The sequence below is a fragment of the Balaenoptera borealis genome, assembly GCF_965194805.1.
Source record: "Balaenoptera borealis genome assembly, chromosome: 6".
NCBI lineage: Eukaryota > Metazoa > Chordata > Mammalia > Artiodactyla > Balaenopteridae > Balaenoptera > Balaenoptera borealis.
Genome location: NC_138863.1, coordinates 18,139,556 through 18,163,419, shown reverse-complemented (window position 1 = coordinate 18,163,419; position 23,864 = coordinate 18,139,556). Strand labels below are relative to the sequence as shown.

The window sequence follows — 23,864 nt, the reverse complement described above, 5'->3', positions numbered from 1 at the left end:
GGAGGTTGAGAGAAGTTTGATGTCACCCAGTAAGTAAGGGCAGGACTAGCTGGGAGCCAGTCCACCTGACTCCTGCTCCAGGTCTTACTGTTCACCACGGCTGTCCTGGAGGCTGTGGGAGGCCACTGGTCCCTCTTCCCCAGGGTCTGCTCACCTCCGCTTGGGCCTGCCTGCCCATCTGCCTCTCAGAGGTCTCACCCAGGACCTCCTCTCCCTCTCCCGCAGCCGCGTGGGGCTGGGAATCAGGGGCCTGAGAGGAGGGAGGCAGGGAAATGGGATTGAGCCCAAGGGTAACCTGACTCCATGAGTGGGTGGCTGGGGGGTGGGGCACACCACGGGGGAGGGGGCTTGGAACACGTCCTCGGGGACCCCCTTAAGCCAAGGCGGGCGATGGGGGCTCCTAGAGGGGGAGAAGGAGCAGAGTGGAGTCCAAGTCCCCTCCTCTGCTGCCCCCTCCCTCCACAGCTCCCTCGGCAACCCGAGACGGGGGGCCTAAAAATAGCCCCCGAGGCGCAACCGCGGCCGCCCTGGTGACCTTCTGGGTAGCACAGGCCGAAGGCGGGCGGGCAGCAGGAAGGCAGGGCGCCGGTCCCCCAGGACTCATCTCCCAGGGCAACAATCCCCCGGGTGCCCCCGTGGCCGTCCGGTTCCAGCGTCCCCCCAGCCCAACTCGCAGAGACCATGCAGAAAGCCCGGGGCACGCGAGGCGAGGACGCGGGCACGAGGGCACCCCCCAGCCCCGGGGTGCCCCCGAAGAGGGCCAAAGTGGGGGCCGGCGGAGGGGCGGGGGCCGGGGCGCCCTTCTTCCTGCGGCCCCTGAAGGACGCGGCGGTGTCTGCGGGCAGCGACGTGCAGCTCCGGGTGGTGGTGAGCGGGACGCCCCAGCCCAGCCTCAGCTGGTTCCGGGATGGGCAGCTCCTGCCCGCGCCGGCCCCTGAGCCCAGCTGCCTGTGGCTGCGGAGCTGCGGGGCGCGGGATGCCGGCGTGTACAGCTGCAGGGCGCAGAACCAGCGGGGCCAGGCCTCCTGCGAGGCTGTTCTCACAGTGCTGCCGGTCGGAGGTAATGGGGAGGTGGGGGCCAAGCCTGGCAGGGAGGGGTGCCCACAGGTAGAGAAGGGTTACCTGGGCCACACCAGGGAGGTACCTGTTCATCCAGCCTTCTTCCCGCATTTCTGGCTTGTCAGCTGTGCTGACCCAGGAGTGCCCATCAAGAGGAACGTGCAGGGAAAGGGGTGTCAAGGTAGAGAGGCTCCCCACAGAAGGTCAGAGGTTAAGGGTCAGCATTTGGTAAGCAAAGCCTGAGCCCCACCCAGGCGTTTCTGGGAATTCCATAGTGGGAACCCTCCTAGTTTCCCTGTAGAGGGAGGCTTCCTGGGGAAATTGTTTTCATCGGCTCTGATAATTTAGACTGGAGACTCCTAATCAGCCTCTTACAGGTGCGTGCATGTCTGAAGGACGAGGCCAGCTCCCCTGGTCTGCTGCGATGTTGAGGGGATGGGTCAGAACTCCTCACAGGCCATTGCTAGGGCAGGTTGGTGTGGTCAGCACCAGGCCGGTTGGAGGAGGCCAGTGGGTGGACACGTACGAAAAGGGTGCAGAGCATCAGGGAGTAGAGCTAGGGCTGGGGGCTCCTAGGCATGTATGGAGGTGAGTGCTTGAAAATCCACATGCAAGCACGCCTGTGTGCATATGCGTGTGCACGTACAGGCTGTGCGGGGGTCTGGTGGTACCAGCAGTTGAGGGGTTTGTGGAATTGGTATAGAAAGTGCATGGGCCATGTCTGTCTGAAGTTCAGAGGGCATGGAAGGGGGATGCTTAGGCCGCTGTTGGGGCCCCTGCCTGTGTGGGTGAAGGGGTGGATGATCCCCACATTCCAAGGCAGAAGGGGAGGGGTATGAGACTGGGCCTGGTGCTCAGGGTCCTGCTGGGGCTGATGTGGGTGCAGGCCAGGATGGAATCTCCTTGGGTCAGTGTTTGGGCTTTCTTTTTGACTTCCTCAGCCCCAAGCCAGTTCTTCTCTAGGCTGAAGACATAGCCTCAGCAGACTGAGTCTTAAGAAATAGAATTCTGAGGAAGTAGGCTGCAGCTGGAGGAGATGGCAAAGAGCTCGGGGTCACTGAGTCTGCCCTGGATATTTTCAAGAGGGAATTCTCACTCCAGCTGGGTAGTGTCATATAGGGTACATCCTTGGGGGCTGAGGGGGAGGCATACCATGCCACCTGGGTTACAGTGGGACTTGGGGGCTCTAGCATCCTGAAGGAACTCAGCAGCTGGAGGGAAAAGAAGGCCGCAGGGTGCAGCTGTGTCAGGAGCTGGAGCAGGGGCTCAGCCTCCCTCTGTCAGCATCTCCACTGTCTCCCTAGCCCTGCCCTGCCCACCTTCCTCTTCAATGACAGAGAGGGCCAAGGCTGGCTTCTCTTGGCTGCCTTCGCACTTGGCCAGGTAAAGGCTTTCCTTGCACCCTTCTGGGGTCAGGGGCTGGGGCCCATCCTGGCAGAGCTCTGAGCTGGGGAAGGATTGGACTCCTTGGGGGTCTTTGCTCTGATGCCCTCAGGGGCAAAGGGGACTGAAAATAGAACATAAATAAAGGCAGAATAGATAGATTGATGAGAATACAACTTGGAGGAGAGAGATGTTGGGCAGAGAGAGGAAGCGCTGAGAAGGAGCTTGGTGTCATAACGTTTGTTTAGAGTCAGAAAGGACCACAGAGAACCGCAGGTGCAAAGGCTGCCTTTTACAGGTGAGGACACTGTGGTCCAGAGCAGAGGGAGAGGCCATCACTAGCTAACTAGCTGAAAGACAAACAGCTAGTTATGTCCATCCCAGAACTCAGAACCCAGTCCTTTTGGCTTGGGCTCTGGGGGCATTTTACCTCTTAAGTTCTGGAGGGAGGAGAGAGAAAAGGGAGGGGGAGCTGTCCATTGTATGGAGAGTAGTAGCCCAGCCCTGGCCTTTCTGAAGATGAGAGGCTCCTAACCTGTCCTTGTCCCCCAAAGTGGGGAGAGTGACATCATGCTAGAGCTCCCCAGACCCTCTGTAATCCGGGTGGCATGGTCGGTAGAGCTGAGCTGTGGCTGGGCATACCTAGCCAGAGGCTGGGAGGACGGTCTCCAGGCTGCTCTGGCAGAACAGCATGTTTGAAAGGCTGAGGTGAGGAAAAGACCCTGGGTGCTGGGGAACTGGATTGGGGGCCTTTTGCCAGTCATGTTAAAACAAGAAGAGGGTTGGGCTTCAGCAAGTCACATTTGAGAACTTTTTCATGCTGGTAAAATCTTTGCCCCAAGAGCAGGTTTATAATTATGATTAATTGGTAATAATTCTTAGTAGTATTGATAATTCATAATAATATGAATAGCTACTATGCTGCTGTGTGGTAGGCAATATGCTATTGTATCCTTTGATATATCATTTAAGTCCCAGAGCAACCCTAGGGAAACTGAGGCCCAGAGGGATTAAATGAAGCATCTTGGTTGTACTGATAGGAGGTGGCAAGGCAGGGATGGAAGCCTGGGTCTGTCCCACTGCAAAGAACCACATGCTTAACTACTATGCCCCTCCAACATGATTGGCAAGGGAGGGGCTTTGCTTTGGTGATGTTGAGGGACTGACTGGGTGAGTCTGTCTTCCTCTTCTTCCTATTGCCCGCCCTCCACCAGTCCCTGCCTAGTGACAGGTCCTGGTCAAGGTCAGTTGGGCAGGCAGCTCAGCATTGCTCAGACTTACTCATGGAAAATTTCTTGGTTGGGATCAACAGCAGGAGGACTTCAGGGTTCTCGAGGAAGTCCAGCCAGGACCTGGCTACAGAGGGAAGAAGACAGTATCCTGGCTGGGATTGCTGTCTGGCTCGGCAAGACGGGGTGATGCTAAGGTTCCTGGCACTCCTGAAGCCTGAGATGTTAGCTCAGGGATAGAGGGATATTGGCATGGCTTGGGGAGGCTGGGGCCTTGAGGAGACAAGAGGGCTGCAGGCAGGAGAGTTTGGAGGATGGGAAACAGGAGGGTGGGATTTGGGGTGCAGAAATGAGGAAAGACCAGAAATAGTGAAGATGGCAGAGATGCAGGATACTTGCAGAATATGTCATGTGTAAAGCACCCTATCTCATTTTGGTATTTAAACTTCTAAGCCCCAGGTTACTGTTATGACCATTATATGTATAAGAAAACTGGGGTTCAAAGAGGGAATTTACCCCAGGTCACATGGCTAGTGAGGTGGCAGGACCAGATCTGAAAGCTGGGTCTCTGGGTCTAGGTCCACAGTGCCTGTCCTTAGAAAGAGAAGTGTGGGAAGACTGAGGCAGGGATCTGTCATCCTGACCATCCTTCTGTCAATATCCCCAAAGCCGTCTTCTGCCTCAGTCTCCAAGATAGGCAGGCATGCTTCTCTCTCAAAACATCAGGCTCCCACTTGCATGGGCTGAGGAGCCATGTGCCAATCAAGTAACCAGAGCAAGCACCACCATTAAAGCTTGGGGCATGTGTGACCGGAGCGGGAGGCCTGCACTGAAGAATGGGGGGTAAGGAGGAGAGAGCACAGCCAAGGGAAGGCACAAGCTGACAATGCTCACCGTGTTTGGCAGTTGGAAGTCTCACAGCCAGGGCCTGGGAGACCCTGGTGCCAATCAGAAGGACCAAAGGTCAACAGATGGTAGTGAACCACGCAGGGGACTTGAAGGCATGGAGAGGAGAGATTAGAGAGAAGGAGAGAAGGCCAGTTAGCAAGGGAAAGGTGGGGAATACACCAGGAACTGCATGCGGGTAGATTGTGCAGTATCTTTTTCACCTACAATGTGGAATGTCCGGATGAAAAGCCAGGAGGAAACTAGTATGGAGTTGGGAATGGTTATTTAGAGTGGCCCCCTTCATTCATGCCAAGCCCTAATTAGGGAGAGGAGGAGGGGCCAGAGAGGGAGCGGTGAGGAGCCCTGGGAGGGAAGAAAGGGAAGAACAGAGAGCCCATGAAGTCAGCCACAGCCTGTGCAGGAGAACTTTCCTGAAGCTAAGGCAGGCCCTCCCAGGAAGATCCTGAGTGGAAAGCAAGATTGTCACTTCTCCAGTTTCTGGAAAAGGGTCTGCGTCAGAACAGAGAAGGAAGGGGGGAGAATGAGCTGCTCCGGGAAGATTTACAGTCCCCATCCCCCCATCCCCATCCTCTCCACCAGCAGCTCTGTCGCCCCTTCCCATGTGTATTGAGTGCCCACCGTGTGCCAGTCACTGTGCTAGGTGCTTGAGATTTATAAGTGGGGGAGGGGGAAGACCAAAATTCTTGTCCTCCTAGAGATGACATTCTAGGGAGGGGACATAGCTTATATGCAATAAACATAATAAATATGTGAAAATGATATAGTATGTCAGAAATACAGAGCAGGGTAAGCAGGAGGAAGGAAGGGAGAAGACTGAAGCAAGGCAGGAGAGAGAGAGGAGTGGGGGTCTGGCTCAGAGGAGGGTCTGTGTGAGAGATGAGGCACGGCATGATGACGGGTTTTCTCTGGTTAAGGAGAAATGCTGGCGGGGCAGAAGTTGGAAGTCTGGTTTGGGGAAATGGCGGGGGAGCCCAGCTGCCCAGCCTTGGAGGGAAATGGGACATTCTGGGGCCAGCTGGGGCCCTGAGAGCATGCCCCAGGCTGGCCTATATGGGTGAGCAGTGCAGGCCCAGAGCAGGAACCCAGAATCTCATGGGCCTCTCCTTGGCCCAGCTGTCCCGTCACTCAGGCCTGCTGCCCATTGGTTATTTTTGCTACGGAATGTGCCAGCCCCTCGGATTCTCCTGGGCAACAGGGGCTCAAGTTACCCCCTCTCCTCAGTCAGCTCTCCCATCTGTGAGTGGGTGTGTTTGGGGGTGGGCAGGGAAAGCGCCTGTGTGAGTCCAGGGTCCTCTGGTTGGAACTGATGTGGACACGCACACGTACCTTCTCATTGCATGTCCTGTGCGTGTGTCTGTAGGCGCAACCTCTGCTTCTGGGGGTCTGGGAAACAGGACCACCTGTAGGCACTGAGATTGTACAAGACATGACCTAAAACTTTAAAGGGCCACAAACTCAAATAACTTCAGGAGCCAAGTAGAAACTGAAAAGGAGCGAGGTGCTGTTGTCAGCAGCTGAATTTGAGCGTGTTTGCCACACAAAATATTGGGCAGGCTGAACAAAACTCATCAGTTAGCTCTGTATTTATTTTGGACCCATGCTTTAAAGAAAAAAAGTTAGGCGTCCCACTGACCAATCAGCACATGAGGCTTTCTTTATAGCACAGTGGTCAGTAACTCAGTCACAGTGCCTGGGTTAGAATCCTGGTCTCCCAATTACCAGCTCTGTGACCTTGGGCAAGTAACTTCTCTGTGCCTCCGTGCACAGATTAAATGAGTTTATTTATATCAAGTGCCTAGGACATTGCTCGGTACATACTAAGCATGCTGTCAGCATTAATGATAATGACTTAGTAGTCACATCTCAGAAACCAGATTGGCACTACTTGTGCAGGCTGGGGTGGGAATTTGGATCTGGCGACACGTGGAGGCACAGAACCTGTGTGGCTTTGGCTAAGTGATAGGACTTCTCTGAGCCTTAGTCACTTATCAATTAAATGGAGTCAGTTACATGTTCATAAGGGTTTCAAGCTCACCGTGTTGTTGTCAATAAGGTAACGTTTATAAAGTGCCTGTCATTTAATAAATGCTTAAGAACTTAGTTATAATGATTGTTGGGGCGGGTAGTTTTGTGTAGGCAAAATATGCATGGTACCAAATGAGAGGAGGACAAAGAAAATTTGGTGAGTGTGCGCACCTGTGAATGAGAAGGTGGGTTATATGTGTGAATAATAGGAGCATCTCTGGGCACCTTAGTTCGTGTGTGTGTGTATGTGTGTGTGTGTGTGTGCGCGCGTGCGCCAAGATGCACAAAGTACATATCATCACTGAACTCGAGGGCCCTCTCTGGCTTTCCTAAGCAGCCTGGGGGGATTCGCATTCTGGGCATATGTCACTACGAGGATCCTTGCCCTGTGTATGATCTGAGCGCCCCCGCCCGGCGCCAGTGCCTTGCGGCGTGTTGGGTACTGCCTAGCAAGGCGGACGCGTGCGCATGTTTGTGGAGTGAGCCAGTGGGGATGCGGCTGACCTTCCGGAGCAGCCCCGCTGGAGGCGGGTGGGGGTGGCGTGGACGCCGCGTTGGGCGGCCAATGAGAGAATGGCCCGAACTCTCCTAGGGGCCACTGCACCCCTTTCTGTGCCTCAGTTTCCCCAAGTGCCGATGCGGGGCGGGGGGGCCGCGAGGCAGGTGATCGTCGCCCCAGGGGACGCAGGGGAGCAGGCGAGGGAAGGGGCGTCCGGTGGGGGGGGTGCGGGCTGGCGGGGGAAGGGCCGGCTCCGGCCGCCGCCGCCGCCGCTGCCGCCTTCCCCCCGCCTGGGCTCCCGCGGCCCCGAGGCTCCTTCCGCCACCGGCGCCGGCCCCCGCCCGCTCCCCGCCTCGCCCCCGGCCCCGCCTCCGACTCCGCCCCGCCCCCGCCCGTCCCCTCCTCGCCCGGCCGCCGGCCCGGCCCCCTCCCCCGCCATGAAGAAGCTGTGGGTGAAGAAGCGTTTCCAGGTGAGGGCTCTGGGGGCGGGCGGCGCAGGGAGGGGGCAGGAAGGGCTGGGCGCCCCGGAGGGAGGGCGGGTCGCCGCGGCCGGGCCCGGGGAGGGGGCGCCGGAGCCGCGCCTGCCCAACCCCGGTCCCCGAGGCCGCGGGCCGGGCGCGCTCCGGGGGGCTCCCCAGCCTGCGTCAGGCCCCTCCCCTCGCCCAAGCGCAGACCCCTCCAGCGCCCGCGATCCCCGCGACCACCGGGGAGGCCCCCGCAGCAGCCCTCGGCGTGGAGCGCCCACGGGCTTCTGTGCCACCTCTCGTCTCTGTCCAACCCCTGGCCCCCGTCTGGCTCTCCCCAGCCCCCCACTCCGGAGCCTTCCATCTTCCGGTGCTCCTGAAAGCACCGCGCAGGGATCTGCGCTGAGCTCAGTGCATTCCCCAAGCCCTGCCCCGTCCTCCGCGGACCCGGGCCTCCTTCCTGCTTTCGTGAGGCTCCGGCCCTTTGGGGGATTTTGCCCTCTGCCCCTTCATCACCCTCCCTGCCCTCTTGACACCTATCCCAGGTGTCTGTCCTTCCCCCAGCAGGAATCTGTGTCCTGGTCCCTCCATCTCCCAGTCATCCAAGCATGTCCTCCGCCCCCCCCCACCCAGTCTCTTCCTTCACATCAGTCAGCCTCTGTCTCTGGGGGGTGTCGCTCAGGTCCCCAGTCCTCCTTCCAGCCTGTGGCCCTTAGTCCTCTCTCCTTCCTCCCCGCTCCTCCCCAGAGGCATGCTGGAGCTCCAGCTGGGAGGGCTGACAGGCAAGGAAGAGTGGAGACATTCCCTACAGGGGAAGCTAGCTGCCCGGGGTCTCTTCCACTTTCCCCACCCACATTGGCCCCTGGAATGACTTTCTGTTTGATATAGAGGTTTGGACGAGAGGTATAGGGAGGTCAAGAGCAAGCCTTCCCCTCAACAACTCATCCTGGCTTTTCTCTTTCAGAAAACCGGCCACTCCCGCCGGGCCTTTGGCCGACTCACCCATGGTGCGTGGACCATGAGCTGCCTGCTGTAACCCATGAGCACTCCTCCTCTTGGGTCATGTCCCTTCATGAGGCACCCAGGCCTTGAAGATGGCCCATGAGATGCGGGACCCCCCACATGCCCACACTCACCCACCCACCCAAGAAGGCCCCTTGCAGCTGAGAGAGGACCTAGCAATGGGGGTGAGGGGTTAGCTGGCACACCCCATCATGGGCCTGGGCTTACTGTTCACCAAATGTGGGCCCTGTGGGGATGAGTTCAGTGCCATGCTTCTATAACCAGTACACGGCTCCTGCTTGTCATGGCACCCGGGGAGAAACTGAGGCACAGAACCTGATAGAATTTGGGGAAGTTAAAAAATGTGCCCAGGAAACTTTGCTCCTAGCCTGACCACATTTCTGAGGACCATTCAGCAGTAGAAGAGAGGGATCGGGAAGAGGGTGCCTGTCACATCATGATGCAGAACAGATGGGGAGGTTCGTTTGAAAGGAGAGGTCTCAAGGCAGATGCACAATGCAGATATTGTAATAGAGGGTGGGCCTGACCCCTAATGGGGGCCTGGGTCTGTGGCTGGGCCGAGCACAAGTAGGTGTGTGTATGTGTGTACATGTGTGTGTGTGGCCAGTGGGAGCACCAGTGAAAGTGCCAAGGATGCCAAATCGCTTGGGTAGTTAGTTGAAGAATCTGCCAAAGCACATGGGCTCCCCAGTGCGGGGCCCTGTGGAGCCTGCAGGCAGTCAGTGAATGAGAGATGCTTTGCCCATCCCAGGTGTCTCCCTCCCCCGACTCCCATCCCAACAGGGCATCTCTGGGCACTGGGTAGCCTCATGGCCCCTCTGTCCTGCCTGCCCACCGTGCCCTACCCCACAAACCCTCTGATAACAGTCTGTCCATGTCTCTCTCCTGCTGCTCCTATGGAAGCGAAGTTTTCCGCTCCTGCAGAAAGCAAAGTTACGGTAGGAAACTGGCTCCTGCCCTAGCCCTCCACTTCCCCACTTCCCTGCCCGACCCCGGCCTCTCCTCGCCCTGCCTCAGCTGCACCCTGATGTGTTCCGGCTGGTTTGGGGTGGAGGACAGGCTGGCCCTGCGGTTGGTCGAGTGCCCTGACAGTACGACTCTGAGGTGACTCCCCTTTGTTCCTGGGGTGCCAGAACCCAGAACTTAGAGCCTTGGAACCTAGGACCTTATTATTTGGGGGGCTGCACAGGAACTTAAGTATCACTGACAGGGGAGGAGGGAGAGGGGCTGCAGCTCTGCAGTCCGTTAAGTGGCCGGGAGGGGGGACTGTAGGTAGCTTTGAGGGCACCACCAAGGAGGCAAGGGTGAGGAGCCAGGGGCCCAGAGATGGAGCCAGGGGACTGGCACGGGAGGGGTTACCCTGCGCCTCTCAGGATGGGCAGCAGGATGTGGGGAGAAAAGGGGGGGAGGAGATAGATGCTGGAAGCCCTGCCGGTGGCGATACGGAGCCTCCTGTGGGGGAGGCAGGAGGTGACAGAGGGAAGAGTTGGAGTCGGAGGGAGGGGAGCCCTGCCCACACAGACCCCTTCTGCTCCAGACTCGGAGACGGGCGAGGATGACATCAGCGACGTGCAGGGCACCCAGCGCCTGGAGCTTCGGGATGACGGGGCCTTCAGCACCCCAACGGGTGAGCTCTCTGGGGCACTCACAGAGCCGGCAGGCGGCCTTCCCACAAGAGGTGCCTCGCTTCACTGTGCTCCTTTCTCTAGGGGGCTCCGACACCCTGGTGGGCACCTCCCTGGACACACCCCCGACCTCCGTGACAGGCACCTCAGAGGAGCAAGTGAGCTGGTGGGGCAGCGGGCAGACGGTCCTGGAACAGGAAGCGGGCAGCAGGGGTGGCACCAGCCGCCACCTGGGCAGCCCAAGGCAAGCACAGGCAACCGGGGCCGGGCCACGGCACCTGGGGGTGGAGCCGCTGGTACGGGCGTCTCGAGCTAATCTGGTGGGCGCAAGCTGGGGGTCAGAGGATAGCCTTTCGGTGGCCAGTGACCTGTACGGCAGCGCATTCAGCCTGTACAGAGGACGGGCGCTCTCGATCCACGTGTAAGTAATGGCCTCACCTGGGCCCGCACTGTCCCACCTTACCATGCTGTCCTGCACTGCCCCTCACTGCTCGTCAGCCTCCACCCCCCCCATCCCCTGCACCATCCATCCCTCTGTGCACTTCTCCACCCCCCCCCCCACTGCTTCCACTCCTGGCCCCCGCTACCCACTCTGTCTTCCCACACGGCTCCATCCTCCTCCTGTGCCGTCACCACCCACATCCTCCTGCTGCCACCTGTCCTGGCTCACTGTGCCATCTCCATGGTCTCGTGGACCCCTCTCTCCCTTCCTGGTCTCCTCCAAAATCTCCACTCTCCCGGGGGCCCTCTCCAGCCTCACCCATTCAGGCTCCAGTTGTCCCCAGGATCCCCCCCACCAGGGGCCCCCTCCGTGCCTGCTGTCTCAGCAGCTGCTGCCTTTTCATCTCTCTGCACATTCCTGTTCCCATGTGGGCCTTTTTCTGGGAGGAACTGAACCTTTCCGCACGGCAGCTCCCGGGAGAGCAGGAGGGAGCAAGAGCACAGCCAGGAGACAGAAGCGAGCGAGGTGGTCAGGGGGTAGTTGGGTCCAGGGGCCTGGGAAAGCAGGGGGATGTGAGGTGGGTGGAAGGCAGGGGGCTGGGGCAGGGAGGAATGGCGATGGGGGGGGCCTAGGGTGGAGGCAGAGGGCTGGAGTGATGGAGGTGGAGGCATGTGAGGATCTTGCGGGAGATGCCCAAGGGTGGGGTTGAAGGTTGTCCTGGTAGGCGGTGGTGAGGAGCAGAGGTGTTGGAGGGAGGCATTGGAGCCATTTTTGGAGATTGGAGGCTGGCAGATACAGGAGGGAGTGCTATGGTAGAAGAGGGGAGTGGCTGATGAGAGAGGTATTAGGGGGCATTTGGGGAGCTGACGGGGGGCCTGATTCGTGCTGGGTATGGGTGTGTGGGGGAGGTACCATCATGGAGGAGAAAGAAAGGGCCTGGTGGGGGGAGGCCTTTGTGAGAGTGGCTGAGGTTGCTAGCGGTAGGCAGGGGAGAGGTCCGGGGCAGGCGCAGGGGAGGCACCCTTGCTTTATCTGGTTGGCGCTAGCCAGGCACTCCCGTGCCCTGGACTTGCCTTTTCCTTCCCTGCCTTTCTTTGCCAGGCCCCAGCCTGAGCCTGGAGTTGCTATGGCAACTTCGGAGGAACCCATTTCCTTAGTGATATCTGTGGTACAGAGGCTGGCCTAGAGCTCGACACTGCCGGCAAGAGGCCTCCTCTGCTGTCCCCAGTTTCTCTCCATGCCTCACCCAGTTCCCAGAGGCCATTCCTCAGGGACTTTGTTGTCCCTCACCCAGAGTAGACTCTGCCTCCCTGTAGGTGGCTGGCTGAGGTTCTGCTCCCTAGGGCACTCTGGATTGCATCCCCGCCCCCCACCAGAGGTGAGGTCTGCAGTGTAGGTGGCTGACCCGGGTAGTTTAAAACATCCTGACACTCGGGCATCCCTAGAACTTCTGCTCTTGGCCAGTACCGTACTATTTCTCCTCCCTTCTGTGCCCCCAAAATCCCATTTTGCAGGGAACAAGGGCTCAGAAGCCAGACTACCTGGGTTTCAACCTAGCACCAACCATTTACTAGCTGTGTCACCTTAGTAAGGCACTTCACCTCTTTAAGCCTCAGTTTCTTCATCTGTAAATGGAGATAATAACAGCCCTATTGCAAAGGACTGTTGTGAGGATTAAATGACTCAATGCATTTTAAGCATTCAGTACATGCCTGACACATGATAAGTACTCAGTGAGCCACTTGATAAGTTTTTTTTTTATAAATTTATTTATTTATTTTTGGCTGCGTTGGGTCTTCGTTGCTGTGCGCGGGCTTTCTCTAGTTGGCGGCGAGTGGGGGCTAGTCTTCGTTGCGGTGCGCGGGCTTCTCATAGCGGTGGCTTCTCTGGTTGTGGAGCACGGGCTCTAGGTGCGCGGGCTTCAGTAGTTGTGACTCGCAGGCTCTAGAGCACAGGCTCAGTAGTTGTGGCGCACAGGCTTAGTTGCTCCACGGCATGTGGGATCTTCCCGGACCAGGGCTCGAACCCGTGCCCCCTGCATTGGCAGGTGGATTCTTAACCACTGCGCCACCAGGGAAGTCCCCATAAGTTTTTATTAAGCTGTCTCTTATGTGTTAGGTATGACGCTAATATCTCAGATTCCTTTTCTTGCTAATTTTTATACTTGATGTGCCCCTAAGAGTCCAGATGGGGGAAACTGAAGCCCAGCTCTTGGGCATCAAAGCTCTGAAGGTGAGAGGGGCACTCTGGGCTGACCAGCTCCTTCCCTCCTCCTCTCCTCCCACACCCACCGTTCAGGGCCATGCAGTAGTTATTCAGGAGCCGAGTTATTTCGGAGCATACCCCTCTGGGGAGTTTCTGTGTTTCTTAGGGGGGTTTTCAAGGACTCAAGGTAACTTTCCCAGGGACAGGACAAAGTCAAAGCCCTGTACTGGGGGCAGATTTATCAAAGGGAACAGGAACCTGGGTTTCCCACTCCAGGGACCCCAACTGCCTGCCACCTGCTGTTAGCACTGCTGAGGGGCTCAGGTCTGACGAGGTGCTAGGCAATCTCAGGGATAAGGGCATTGCTCCTGGAAAGCTTATGCCTGTTCTTCCAGGGGCACGGTGAAGGGGGTATGTCCTGCTGAGGATGGGCAGGGCTGTGGGGGCCAGCTGGGGGCAGGAATGAGTGGGAGGCTGCATTCCTGAGAGGGCCCCTCCCCATCCAGCCCTCCTGCCTTCCCTCACCACTTCGTCCTTCGGGTGCTAAGCCTCATTCTTTTCTCTCCCACCACTCAGTTATGTTTCTGCTGTTTCCCAGCTTCTGGGGCTGGGGGGAGGGGGCTGGCCAGAGCCCCTGGGACTGAGTCTGTACCTGGACCCAGCCACCAGCCCAATCTTCCGGTGCCAGAGCTGCCAGCCTCTCCCCAGCACCTGCTCTGGCTGTGCCTTCCTCTTGGGGGCGGGGGGAGGAGGAGGGGCTGGCCCATGTCACCCCCAAGCCTTCCCAGCATGCCCACCGCCCGATTCCTGTCACGACCTGAAGGTCTAGGAGGGGAGACCCCCTGAATCTTCTGCCCCTCTTCGTCTTGGTCCTGCAGCAGTCTCCCTCAGAGCGGATTGCACAGGGAGGAGCCTGACCTTCAGCCTCAGCCGGCCAGCGAAGCCCCACGTCGCCCGGCCCTCCCGCCTCCCTCCAAATCCGCCCTGCTGCGCCCACCGTCCCCTCGGGTGGGTAAGCGGCCCCCACCGGGACCCGGCGTCCAGCCCCCAGCCCCCCCCACACCGCCCCACCGGCGCACCCGGGAGCCGGTGCCGCCCGAGGACGCCACCGCCGAAGAGAAGCGAGGGAAAAAGTCCAAGTCTTCGGGGCCCTCGCTAGCGGGCACGGCGGAGTCCCGGCCCCAGACGCCCCTGAGCGAGGCCTCGGGCCGCCAGTCGGCGCTGGGCCGCTCTCCGAGGCTGGTGCGCGCCGGCTCCCGCATCCTGGACAAGCTGCAGTTCTTCGAGGAGCGCCGGCGCAGCCTGGAGCGCAGCGACTCACCGCCGGCGCCCCTGCGGCCCTGGGTGCCCCTGCGCAAGGCCCGCTCGCTAGAGCAGCCCAAGTCCGAGGGCGCCGGGCCGTGGGGCACGCCCGGGGCTTCGCAGGAGGAGCTGCGAGGGCCGGCGGGCAGCGTGGCCGAGCAGCGACGCCTGTTCCGGCAGAAAGCGGCCTCCCTGGACGAGCGCACGCGGCAGCGCAGCCAGGCCTCTGACCTCGAGCTGCGCTTCGCCCAGGAGCTGGGCCGCATCCGCCGCTCCGCGTCGCGGGAGGAGCTGGTGCGCTCGCACAAGTCCCTGCGGGCCACGTTGCAGCGCGCGCCGTCCCCTCGAGAGCCCGGCGAGCCTCCGCTCTTCTCCCAGCCCTCCACCCCCAAGACCCCGCGGGCCTTGAGCCCCGCCGCCGCCGCCCAGCTGCCCCCTCCCAGTGTCGCGGGGAAGCCGGGGGATGAGCCAGGGAGGCCCCGGAGCCGCGGGCCAGCGGGCAGGACGGAGCCGGGGGAAGGCCCGCAGCAGGAGGTTAGGCGCCGGGACCAGTTCCCGCTGACCCGGGGCAGAGCCATCCAGGAGTGCCGGAGCCCCGTGCCGTCCCCGGCCGCCGATCTCCCCGAGACCAGGACGAAAGCGCCCCCGGGTCGGAAGCGGGAGCCCCCGCCACAGGCCGTGCGCTTCCTGCCCTGGGCCACGCCGGGCCAGGAGGGCGCTGCTGTGCCCCAGACCTTGGAGAAGAACAGGGCGGGGCCTGAGGCCGAGAAGAGGCTGCGCAGAGGGCCGGAGGAGGACGGCCCTTGGGGGGCCTGGGACCGCCGAGGGGCCCGCAGCCAGGGCAGAGGTCGCCGGGCCCGGCCCACCTCGCCTGACCTCGGTAAGGCCTCGGGGAGGGTAGAAGAGGTGCTGAGACCTAGGTGGGAGCGTGTCTGGGAAGAGCGAGGCTGCTAGGCAGCTGCAAGGGTGCGGTTTCCCAGGGAAGGCATGCACCCACGTTCGGGTTTGAGTGAAGGGTTGTGAAGGCCCCTTGTGTATAACCTGCCCGCTGGTGACGCAGAGTGTGAGAGTGTTTTGATGGAGGCTGGGCGGAGCCGAGGTGTGAGCAGAGACCTGGTGCCCAATGTTTGCTATAGGCCCCCTGAGTCCAGTGGCCTGCTGGCCCTAACGGTGAACCTAATGGTGGGGGGAGGTACTGTGGGAACCTAAGGAGCCCCTCCACCCCCCACCCCTCTGTGGGGGAAGAGACAGAAGCCCGTCTCAATAAATAATTGGTCATGTCCCTATTACAGGTGAGCTTTGGGCCAGCCAGTTCTCAATGTTTACCTTCCCATCCCGGCACCATCTCCTGAGCCATCATAGCTACTAAGATCTGACCCAGCCTCCCTTCTAGCCTCCTCTCTCCCATCTTTGAGTCCCTGCATGACTGAGCTGACTGTGTGTTGTCTCTCAGTCTTCCCGTGGGTGGTGGCCAATAGCCAGAATGCCCTTGCTGCCCCTTACTCTGCCTAACTGAACATCGACTTGGGGCCACTCCTGGAGCGAGACAGAGGAAGCCGTCCTTGACTCGCTCCCACCTCAGCTGTTTTCTCAGGCCAGATACCTCTACCCCCTGCTCCTAGGATGCCCTGTCAGTATCTCTTTTAGTGCCTATACCACCCCTGGTTTTTTTTTTTAATCACGTTATTTTTCATTTTAGTATTACTGTCTCAAAATCTTTAGAGATGATTAGAGATCTTTAGAGATGATCATGGTCCTGCTAGCCACATTGTTGCATATCCACAGCCATGTCCCAGGCATTGTGTTAACTGGGCACTTAAGGATGTTACTTTATTTTAATCTGTATGTCAGCTCTGCAAGATGTTGGGTGTTATTTATCAGCTCCATCTTACAGATAAAACTGAGGCATAGAGGTTATCTAATTTGCCCAAGGTTATGTAGCCAGGAAACAGCGTAATTGGAACCCTCACTGTTCTTTTGGCTACATACGCTGTGCTTTATCTAGCTTATAGAATGTCAGAATTAGAAAATATCCAAAGAGAGCCACAACAGTGGAGTTTTATGATCTCTTTGTGTGTACAAGCTTCCTGTAAGCAGGGACTGCATCTTATTTCCTGTTGTGTCCCTGGTACCTGTACAGAGTAAGCAGTAAGTGCAGTATTACTGTTTGATGAATGAACACAATCTAAGCTGATCTTCATGAGTCCTCTCAGATGGCTACCGGAAGCACCTGCCACTCCCTCTTTTGAATCCAGTGGCATCACTAGTTTGATAGTTCACCACGTGTTGCCCTGTGACACTATCATTGCTCAAGTCTTGGTTTGCTGTTGGCTTGTCTGCTGTCTGTTTGGAAGCTTGTGAAGTCTCGTGCCCCTGAGAGCACCTTACACAGGGCCTGATCTACCAACCCTGATGACTGATTTGTGTAAAGACATACACAGCACAGTCCTTGTCTTCCTTCAGAAACCAGCACTCTTACTGTGGCTGAAATTGAGCAGCCAAACCATTGTAGAGTCTAGGCCGCCCTGTCCTGTTTAAGAACTCCCTTCTGTCTTCCTTTCTTTCCTGTCTCAGGACATTCAGGAGAGAGGCCCTTTGCTCCCTAACCCTTGCCTTCTAGAAGCCCCTCTCTCTGGGTTTGCCCCCTCTCCCCCTGAGTCATCCCCACAGGGACCGTGTCCCCTTACCCTGTCACCCATGTCTCCGGCAGAGTCTTCGGATGACTCCTATGTGTCTGCTGGAGAGGAGCCCCTGGAGGCTCCAGCCTTTGAGATCCCCCTGCAGAATGCGGTGGTGGCCCCGGGGGCGGATGTGCTGCTCAAATGTATTGTCACCGCCAACCCCCCACCCCAAGGTGAGCTCTAGGCCTGGGGCCAGGCTAAGATGGAGAGAGGGAGGGGAGATCCCCCCCCTCCCTGCCCCCCACCCCAGTCCTCAGAGGGCGGGGTAGGGTGGGTGAAGGGGGGAGATCATCTGCTCCATGGGGCTGGCTGGACTTCTCTGTGTGTGTGTTAGGGGAGCTTTTCCAGAATCCCTTGAGAGAGGGGAGGGCAGGCCTGGGCTTCTGTGACTGAGGGGCATTCCTCGGGTTTCCCTAGGGTGGGAGAGGAGTGCCGTGGGCTCTGTGTGGGGTGGGGCGAGCCCCCGTGGGCCCCTTTGGGCAACGGCAACCTAGTTATCCCACTGCTTCCGCACAGTGTCCTGGCAGAAGGATGGGTCCTCGCTGCGCAGTGATGGCCGCCTTCTCATTCGGGCCGAAGGCGAGCGGCACACCCTGCTGCTCCGCGAGGCCCGGGCAGCCGACTCAGGGAGCTATGCAGCTACTGCCACCAACGAGCTGGGCCAGGCCAGCTGTGCTGCTGCGTTGGCCGTGAGACCTGGTAGGGAGCCCGCGGGCCCTGGGGCCGGGTGGGGTGAGCAGTGACCCTTCCCATTCCTAGCCTGGAGCTTGGGCTCTCAACCAGTGTGCAGTCTGTTTTCCTGTGTTGGCTGCTCTGGTGGAAGCATTTTAAATGGCCCTGGCCTCAGGGCAGGGGCCAAATTCCCAAGGCACACGCCAGATGGGCCAACTCATGAAGTCATTGAAATTTGTCTTTAGCATCATCTAAATGCCATCCTCCCATGGCATTTCCCTGATCAGGGTCCTGTGGAGAAAGCAAATTATTCTTGAGTCTCAGAGAAAAAGAATCTCCCAGCTCAAAGGGCTTAAAAGCCATCAGGAGTCTTCTGAGGCCATGTCCTGTCTAGAACGGCCACCCTCCCCACCCCCACAGTAAAAAGAGATGCTTTTAAGTGCCACAACCTTCCCCCACTCCCTTGCACCTTCTGTTGAACCCAGAGCCCTAAAGAAGGTGCAGCTGAGAGCGCCTTTCGGGAGGTGGCAGTGGCTGAGGCTGCCTCGTTTTCTATTTTTATGAAAGTCCTTTCTTGGTGTCGGACTACTTCCTTTGGGTTTAAGCCCACTTTCTTTCAGGTTGAGGACTGGTGTCAGTGTGCATGGCCAGTTCAAGTCATTCAGGTTGCTGGACCTGACAAGGTGCTAGCCCTGGGCGGGGAGTGGTGGGGCGGGGGATAGGTGAGGCTGGGTAGGGGGTGTTCCAGAAGGAAAAGTCACAGACTCAACCCTTAAGGACATTATCACTGGGTAATGAACTTAGATCAGAGGACCTGGGTTGGCAGACAGTGCAGGGCAGATGAACCCAGTGCCTAGAACAGCCAAGTGGTTGGTCAGTGTTGTGGGATGCTGGACTGAGAGACATCAGAGCCCTGAAGGAGCCTGGGAATTAGGTGGGCAGGGGGCGGGGCCGGGCATGCCTGGAGAGGGAACAGCACGCACTGTTCTGTCCCTTTCTTTCACTCAGTGCTGCAGGAGACAAGATTACAGAGCCCAGTTTGCTGTGGTCCTGGGGCCTCAGCACCTTCACGATTAGGGAGTTCTTGGTGGCATCTGACCTGAGTCCCAGTCTTGCATTAGATCCTTTGGGCCGCACATGTCTGGCTTTGCAGAACTGCAGGTCTCCCTCTTCCTTAGCTTACGTACACCTCCCAGGACCCCATGTGTTAGGCTTTCTCCTCCTCACCCCTCCCACCACGCTGAATCATACCCATCCCTCCGCTGCATGCTTCCGTCCTTCCATCACCTCTGGGATCTGCCTTCTGACTCAGCTCCCAGCTCCCCTTAGGTGGCTCGGACCTGGCTCCAGGACTCCGGTCAATACCTGGCTTGGGCTGAGATTTGGCACGGGGTTGTGGGCGGGTTGCCCCAATACTGGCTTGGGGCCATTTGGGAGCCTTTTAAGGTTGGGAAGGAGGCTTGGGCAAGGCAGCTGTCAGCACTTGACTGGGAGTTCTGCATTCGCTACGCCGAAGCTCCCTGCACTTCAGTTTCCTCGTTTGTAAACCAGAGATAATTATACCGTCCTTACGAATGAAGGCAAATGTGTGAACGAGCTTTATGAACTGTAAAACTGTAGACAAATGTTAGTTGTTAGCGTCATTAAGGGGTGATGTGCACAGGAGCATGGGTCTCCACGAGGTTCCTGGGAAACTGCCTCTTCCTCTTCTGCCCTTTCTTCAGACTGTCTGTGCCTTGGGGACTCCTCCCCTGCCCTTGCCAAGCCTGCAGTCCCTCCATATTTCCCAGTCCCTGGGTCTTCAGACCATCACAGCATCTCTGCGCCTCCTCCACCCTGGGGAGCCAGAAAGCTTCATCCCAGTAGTCAGCTGTACCAGGTGTTGTGGCCAGGCCAGGGAACAGCTTCCGTAAGTCAGGCTGGCTGGAGGGCCCCAGGGCTTGAGGGGCAGGCATGTGAGTCTAGATTTGGCTGTCGTGGAAAAAGCAGATTTTCTTACCCTACAAGGCACTGTTTGGTCCAGAGCAGCTGGACAGGGACCAGTGGACCCAGAGAGCAGCAGAAATGGGCGGAACCAGTGGGTGGCACAGACATTTGGCAAGGGAGGGGGTCCCAGGCCTGGAGTCTGTAGGGAGTGAGGGGGCGGAGCAAGGGAAGGGGGTGTGCGCTGTGGCTGGGAGCAGAGCGGGTTGGGGGAGGGAGTGTATAGCGTCTTGTGGGAAGAGGCCTCACGGAACCACCTCCCTTTCTTGCTCCTCACGGCCCCCCCTGCTAACCAGGGCTGGCTTCCCAGTGCCCTCTTGGGGTTCCCCCCTCAACAGGACAAGCTTTTGAGATCCCACAGATCTCAGTTCCTGGTTGGGAACTTCGGGAACAGGGAGAACTGAAGAGGTAGTTCCCTGGGTGCTGTGATTTGGGGGGCAGAGCCTGTCTTCACTGCCTCTGACAGCCCCACCCCAGCCCTGGCTCCCTCCCAGCCTGCCCCACCCCACTGATAAACTCTGCGGAGACCATGGTGACGCTCCCAAAGGGGGTGTGTGGATTGGGGCGGGGGGTTGGGGAGTGTGGGAGGTGTGCTTAACCGAAGCTAAGCATTCTCAATGCTGCCCGCATCCATCACACAAGCCTTTACTGAGCACCAATCGGGTGCCGAGTGCTACATATCTCTAAGCAGTTTCTTGTGTTTGGAGAGTGCCAGATACTTTTTTCCAAACCCTTTCACATTTCTTCCCTTACTTGAGCTGCACTGCACCACATATACCCGTTGGAGAGGGACATCTCAGGTAGTAATATTACCATTTTACAGATGGGAAGATGAAAGCATAAAGTGACAGAGTTAGCACAAGGCCAGCAGCCTTTACTGAGCATCTATAATCTGCCTAAGAATGTTAAAAGCAATAGGTGATTTAGGGTGATGGAAATAGTCACCTGTGAAGCAGATAAACTTAGTGTGGATGGCAGAATAAGATAACATGACTCCTTAGCATTTACTGCATGCTTCGTGTGTACCAGGCCCTGTGCTGATGGGGTTATCACATTTAATCCCCCACTGGGAGGTAGCCTCTATTATCATGCCCATGTTACAGATGAGGAAGCTGAGACTTGGAAAGCTTTAGCAAATTACTCCAGAGCATCACTAATCATAGAACCGATGAGAGAAATGTTCTTACATGCACTAAAAGGGTAGCCATTAGCTACATGTGGCCGGCCGGTGAGCACATGAAGTGCGGCTAGTGTGACTGAAGAGCTGACTTTTCCATTTTATTTAGTTAAAGTGCACTGAAATAGTCTAAGGAAGCTAGTGGCTACCCTACTGGGGTGCTCAGCTCTAGGAGCGGAAGCCACTGGGAGGCTGGGTCATGAAATGAAGCCCTGTCCCTGGGTCTCCCAAACCTGTACTCCAAACTACTGTGCTGTACCATCCCCTTTCCCACTACTCTGAAAGGGTTCAGGGTTAAGGTAGAATTGTGAGCATGAGCTCCTGGGGCAGGGGGTGGGGAGGCAGAGACTATCGGATGCCCTCTGTGGGTGGGTCAGCCTCGGGGGAGGGTTCCTCTCCTTCCTCTCTGAATCCCCACCTTCCCCGTGGCTCTGGTCCTGCTTTGTTTCCCTGAGTGCCTGGTGTGCCCATGCTCAGCTCACCCCCACCGCGGGCTCTGGTCAGGAGTAGCGGGAATATAGGGGATTCGTGCACCCGGGCCTCCATCCTGCTGCCTTCAGTCCTCCCCTCAGGCCCAGGTCTCATATGTTTGAGCCCAAGGTTCTAGAATTTTCCAGCTGAGACCTTGGCTTCTATACTTCCCCTCAGCTGGCCACCGTGTTCTCATCTACAAAGCAAGGGTCATTGTAACTCCTGGGCTACTTCCTTGATAAGATTTGTGAGGCTCTGTGGGGCTAATGATTTAGCTAAGGACATTTTGGCCAGAGGATAAGGCTTAACAAAGCTCATTCTGGTCCCACCTATAGGACCAACACCACCATAACAGAAAAGAGGTGGTTTATTGGAGGTCATGAATATAAAAGGAAAGGAAGAAGAAATCACGGCACCAACATCTGCCCCCCTCTTTTCCTGGCCCGGGTCTTGGCCGGCTGCTGCAGAATTACAGGTTTTCCCTTGGGAAGGCAGTGGCTGCCCATGGAGAGGATCTTGAAATGCCTCACGGCCCTTTTGTCCATCCTTGATGGGGGTTTGGACAGCATCTAAGAAACCAGTGTGGTCCCTTGACCCGACTCAGCCCTCCCTCCCCACTCCTGTCTACCAGAAGCAGGTCGGCCCCAATCGGTGCCTTCCCCCAAGGCTGTTACCTCAGAATGGGGGTCCTCACGCACAGCTGTCAGAAGAATGAGGGTGGGGAATTCCCTGGCAGTCCAGTGGTTAGAACTCAGCGCTTTCACTGCCGAGGGCCTGGGTTCCATCCCTGGTCGGAGAACTAAGATCCTGCAAGCCGTGCGGTAAGGCCAAAAAAAAAGAAGAAGAAGAAGAATGGGGACCTAATCTACCATGGGCGCCAGTTTATCTAAACATGCAGCAACCCCAAGTAACACATGTAGGGAGTTAACCGCTTCCATGGCTAGGTCAGGCTGCCCAGGTGAAATTCTCTCCGCTTCCTTGTCCATTTTAAGCCAAAACGGAAACATTCTCAGCACAGCCCTTCTCCTTTTCCAAGGGGAGATACTCACGGCAGCACCTGCGGAAATTCCCAGCTGCAGGCCAGCCTGTGCATTCTTTTCCCTCACTTCCGTGGTGGGATTGCACAGCAGACATATATAGAAATCCTGAGACGGTGTGTGTGGAGAGCCGGCTGTGAACAGCCAGACCTTTTATGTACGTGCTGTGAACCTCCAGCATGTTACTCCTTCCTCAGAAACCTCACGGAGCTCCCCTTTGCCTTCAGAGTGAAGGCCACACTCCTGGCCTCGACCACCTGGACCTGAGGATGACCCAAGGGTGGCTGGAGGCACCTGCTCCAACACTGCCATGTCCCACTTCTTTCTTGTTTACCCAGTTCTGAGCCAGAAGGTTGAGCTACAGTTCTCTGCACACACTTTCTGCCTTTGAGCATTTGCTCAAGTGGTTTCTTCTGCCAGGAAACCTGCTTTTTCCTGCTTAAACCAAACTCTTAATTCTAATACCACCCTTCCATCAGTTTTCCCTTCTTCCCTGAGCCAAAAGCAATGTCCTGCTCTCTGTACTTGTCTGGCCCTTATCTGCCCCTCTCTTGCCGCCTTATTCGTGCTTGCTGGTATAGTCGTGTGTGTATCTGGTTTGTCATCCCAACCAGCCAGAAGGTTCCTGAGGACATCACTATGCCTTCACCACTGTCAGCCCTTCCAGCCATACCTGAGGCCCTCCTGGACAGTCAGGGGCTGAGTGGACCGCAGGGACTGTGTGTGAGGTGGCACAATGGGGGTAGAGACTTTCACAAGGCCCTGGAAAAAGCTGGGTCACATGCAGAGGCTGGGCGGGACCTGCGTCTGCAAAGGGTAACGAGAGAGTGGAGGTTGGGATGGCAGAGGAGACCACAGAGTAGTGGTCCTCAGAGTGTGGTCCCCAGACCAGGAGCGTCGTCAGCACCTTGGGAATGTGTTAGAGATACGTGATATCAGCCCCAGCCAGACCTACTGGATCAGAAACTCTGGGGCTGGGGCCCAGCGAGTTGTGATTTAAGGAGCACTCCACACGATTCTGGTGCCCGGTGAACTCCGAGCGACACTGCCGTGAGTCAGGGGCCTTGCGCCAGGTCGCAGGCCCGGTGGTGCAGTGCGGAGCATGTGGGCTGTAGAGCCAGGCCTCCAAGGTTCGGAGCCTGGCCTTGAAGTGTGTTAGCCGAGTGAGGTGAGACTTAGTGATACTACCTCTTTGGGTTGTCCTCCTCCCATGAGGGTCCCAGGGGTCCCTAAACTTTTGTGTGCATACGAATCACCCTGGGGGGTGCCTTTTAACAAATTTCCCGTGTTTCTTCAGGTCAGAGTAAGGCCCAGAAATTTATAGTTTAAACAGGCTCCCAGGTAGTCCTGATGTGGGTGGTTCAGGGACGACTCTGAGAAACCCTGATGTAGAGGGCCCTGTGTGATGCCTTTCATGCAGGTGGCTGTGACTATATCCATCCTGGGGACACCTTAGGGGATGTTGAGATGCACTGGTCTGGAGATGAATGGCTTCCCAACTTGTGGGCTCCCCAATGCCATTATTTCCATTAAATGAATCTGACCTGGAAGCAGTGTTGAAAGGCGAGACAAGGGCACAGAGTGTGTAGGGGCAGCACATGGCGGGCATATGTGCATCTTAGATTTGGGGGGCACCTGCTGCCGTCTCCCTGGCTGGTGTAACTATGTTTCCCACAGT

General features: G+C 57.7%; 1 protein-coding gene across 16 annotated transcripts in view; it reads left to right on the top strand.

Moving 5' to 3' along the window:
• Positions 1-397: 397 nt before the first annotated feature.
• Positions 398-23,864, top strand: part of SPEG (striated muscle enriched protein kinase) — a 56,423-nt gene continuing 32,956 nt past the window's right edge. For 2 of the 16 annotated variants that reach the window (XM_082396490.1, XM_082396480.1), the window contains exons 1-8: positions 7,461-7,574; positions 8,533-8,575; positions 9,500-9,529; positions 10,129-10,218; positions 10,301-10,637; positions 13,742-15,045; positions 16,876-17,019; positions 17,363-17,545. In XM_082396490.1, coding sequence (XP_082252616.1) covers positions 7,542-7,574; positions 8,533-8,575; positions 9,500-9,529; positions 10,129-10,218; positions 10,301-10,637; positions 13,742-15,045; positions 16,876-17,019; positions 17,363-17,545 — 2,164 coding nt within the window. In that variant the 5' untranslated portion in view covers positions 7,461-7,541. Of the gene's footprint in view, positions 1,061-7,445; positions 7,575-8,532; positions 8,576-9,494; positions 9,530-10,128; positions 10,219-10,300; positions 10,638-13,741; positions 15,046-16,875; positions 17,020-17,362; positions 17,546-23,864 lie in introns of those variants that run through there. The other 14 variants (XM_082396493.1, XM_082396492.1, XM_082396495.1 and 11 more) reach the window with 12 other exon arrangements.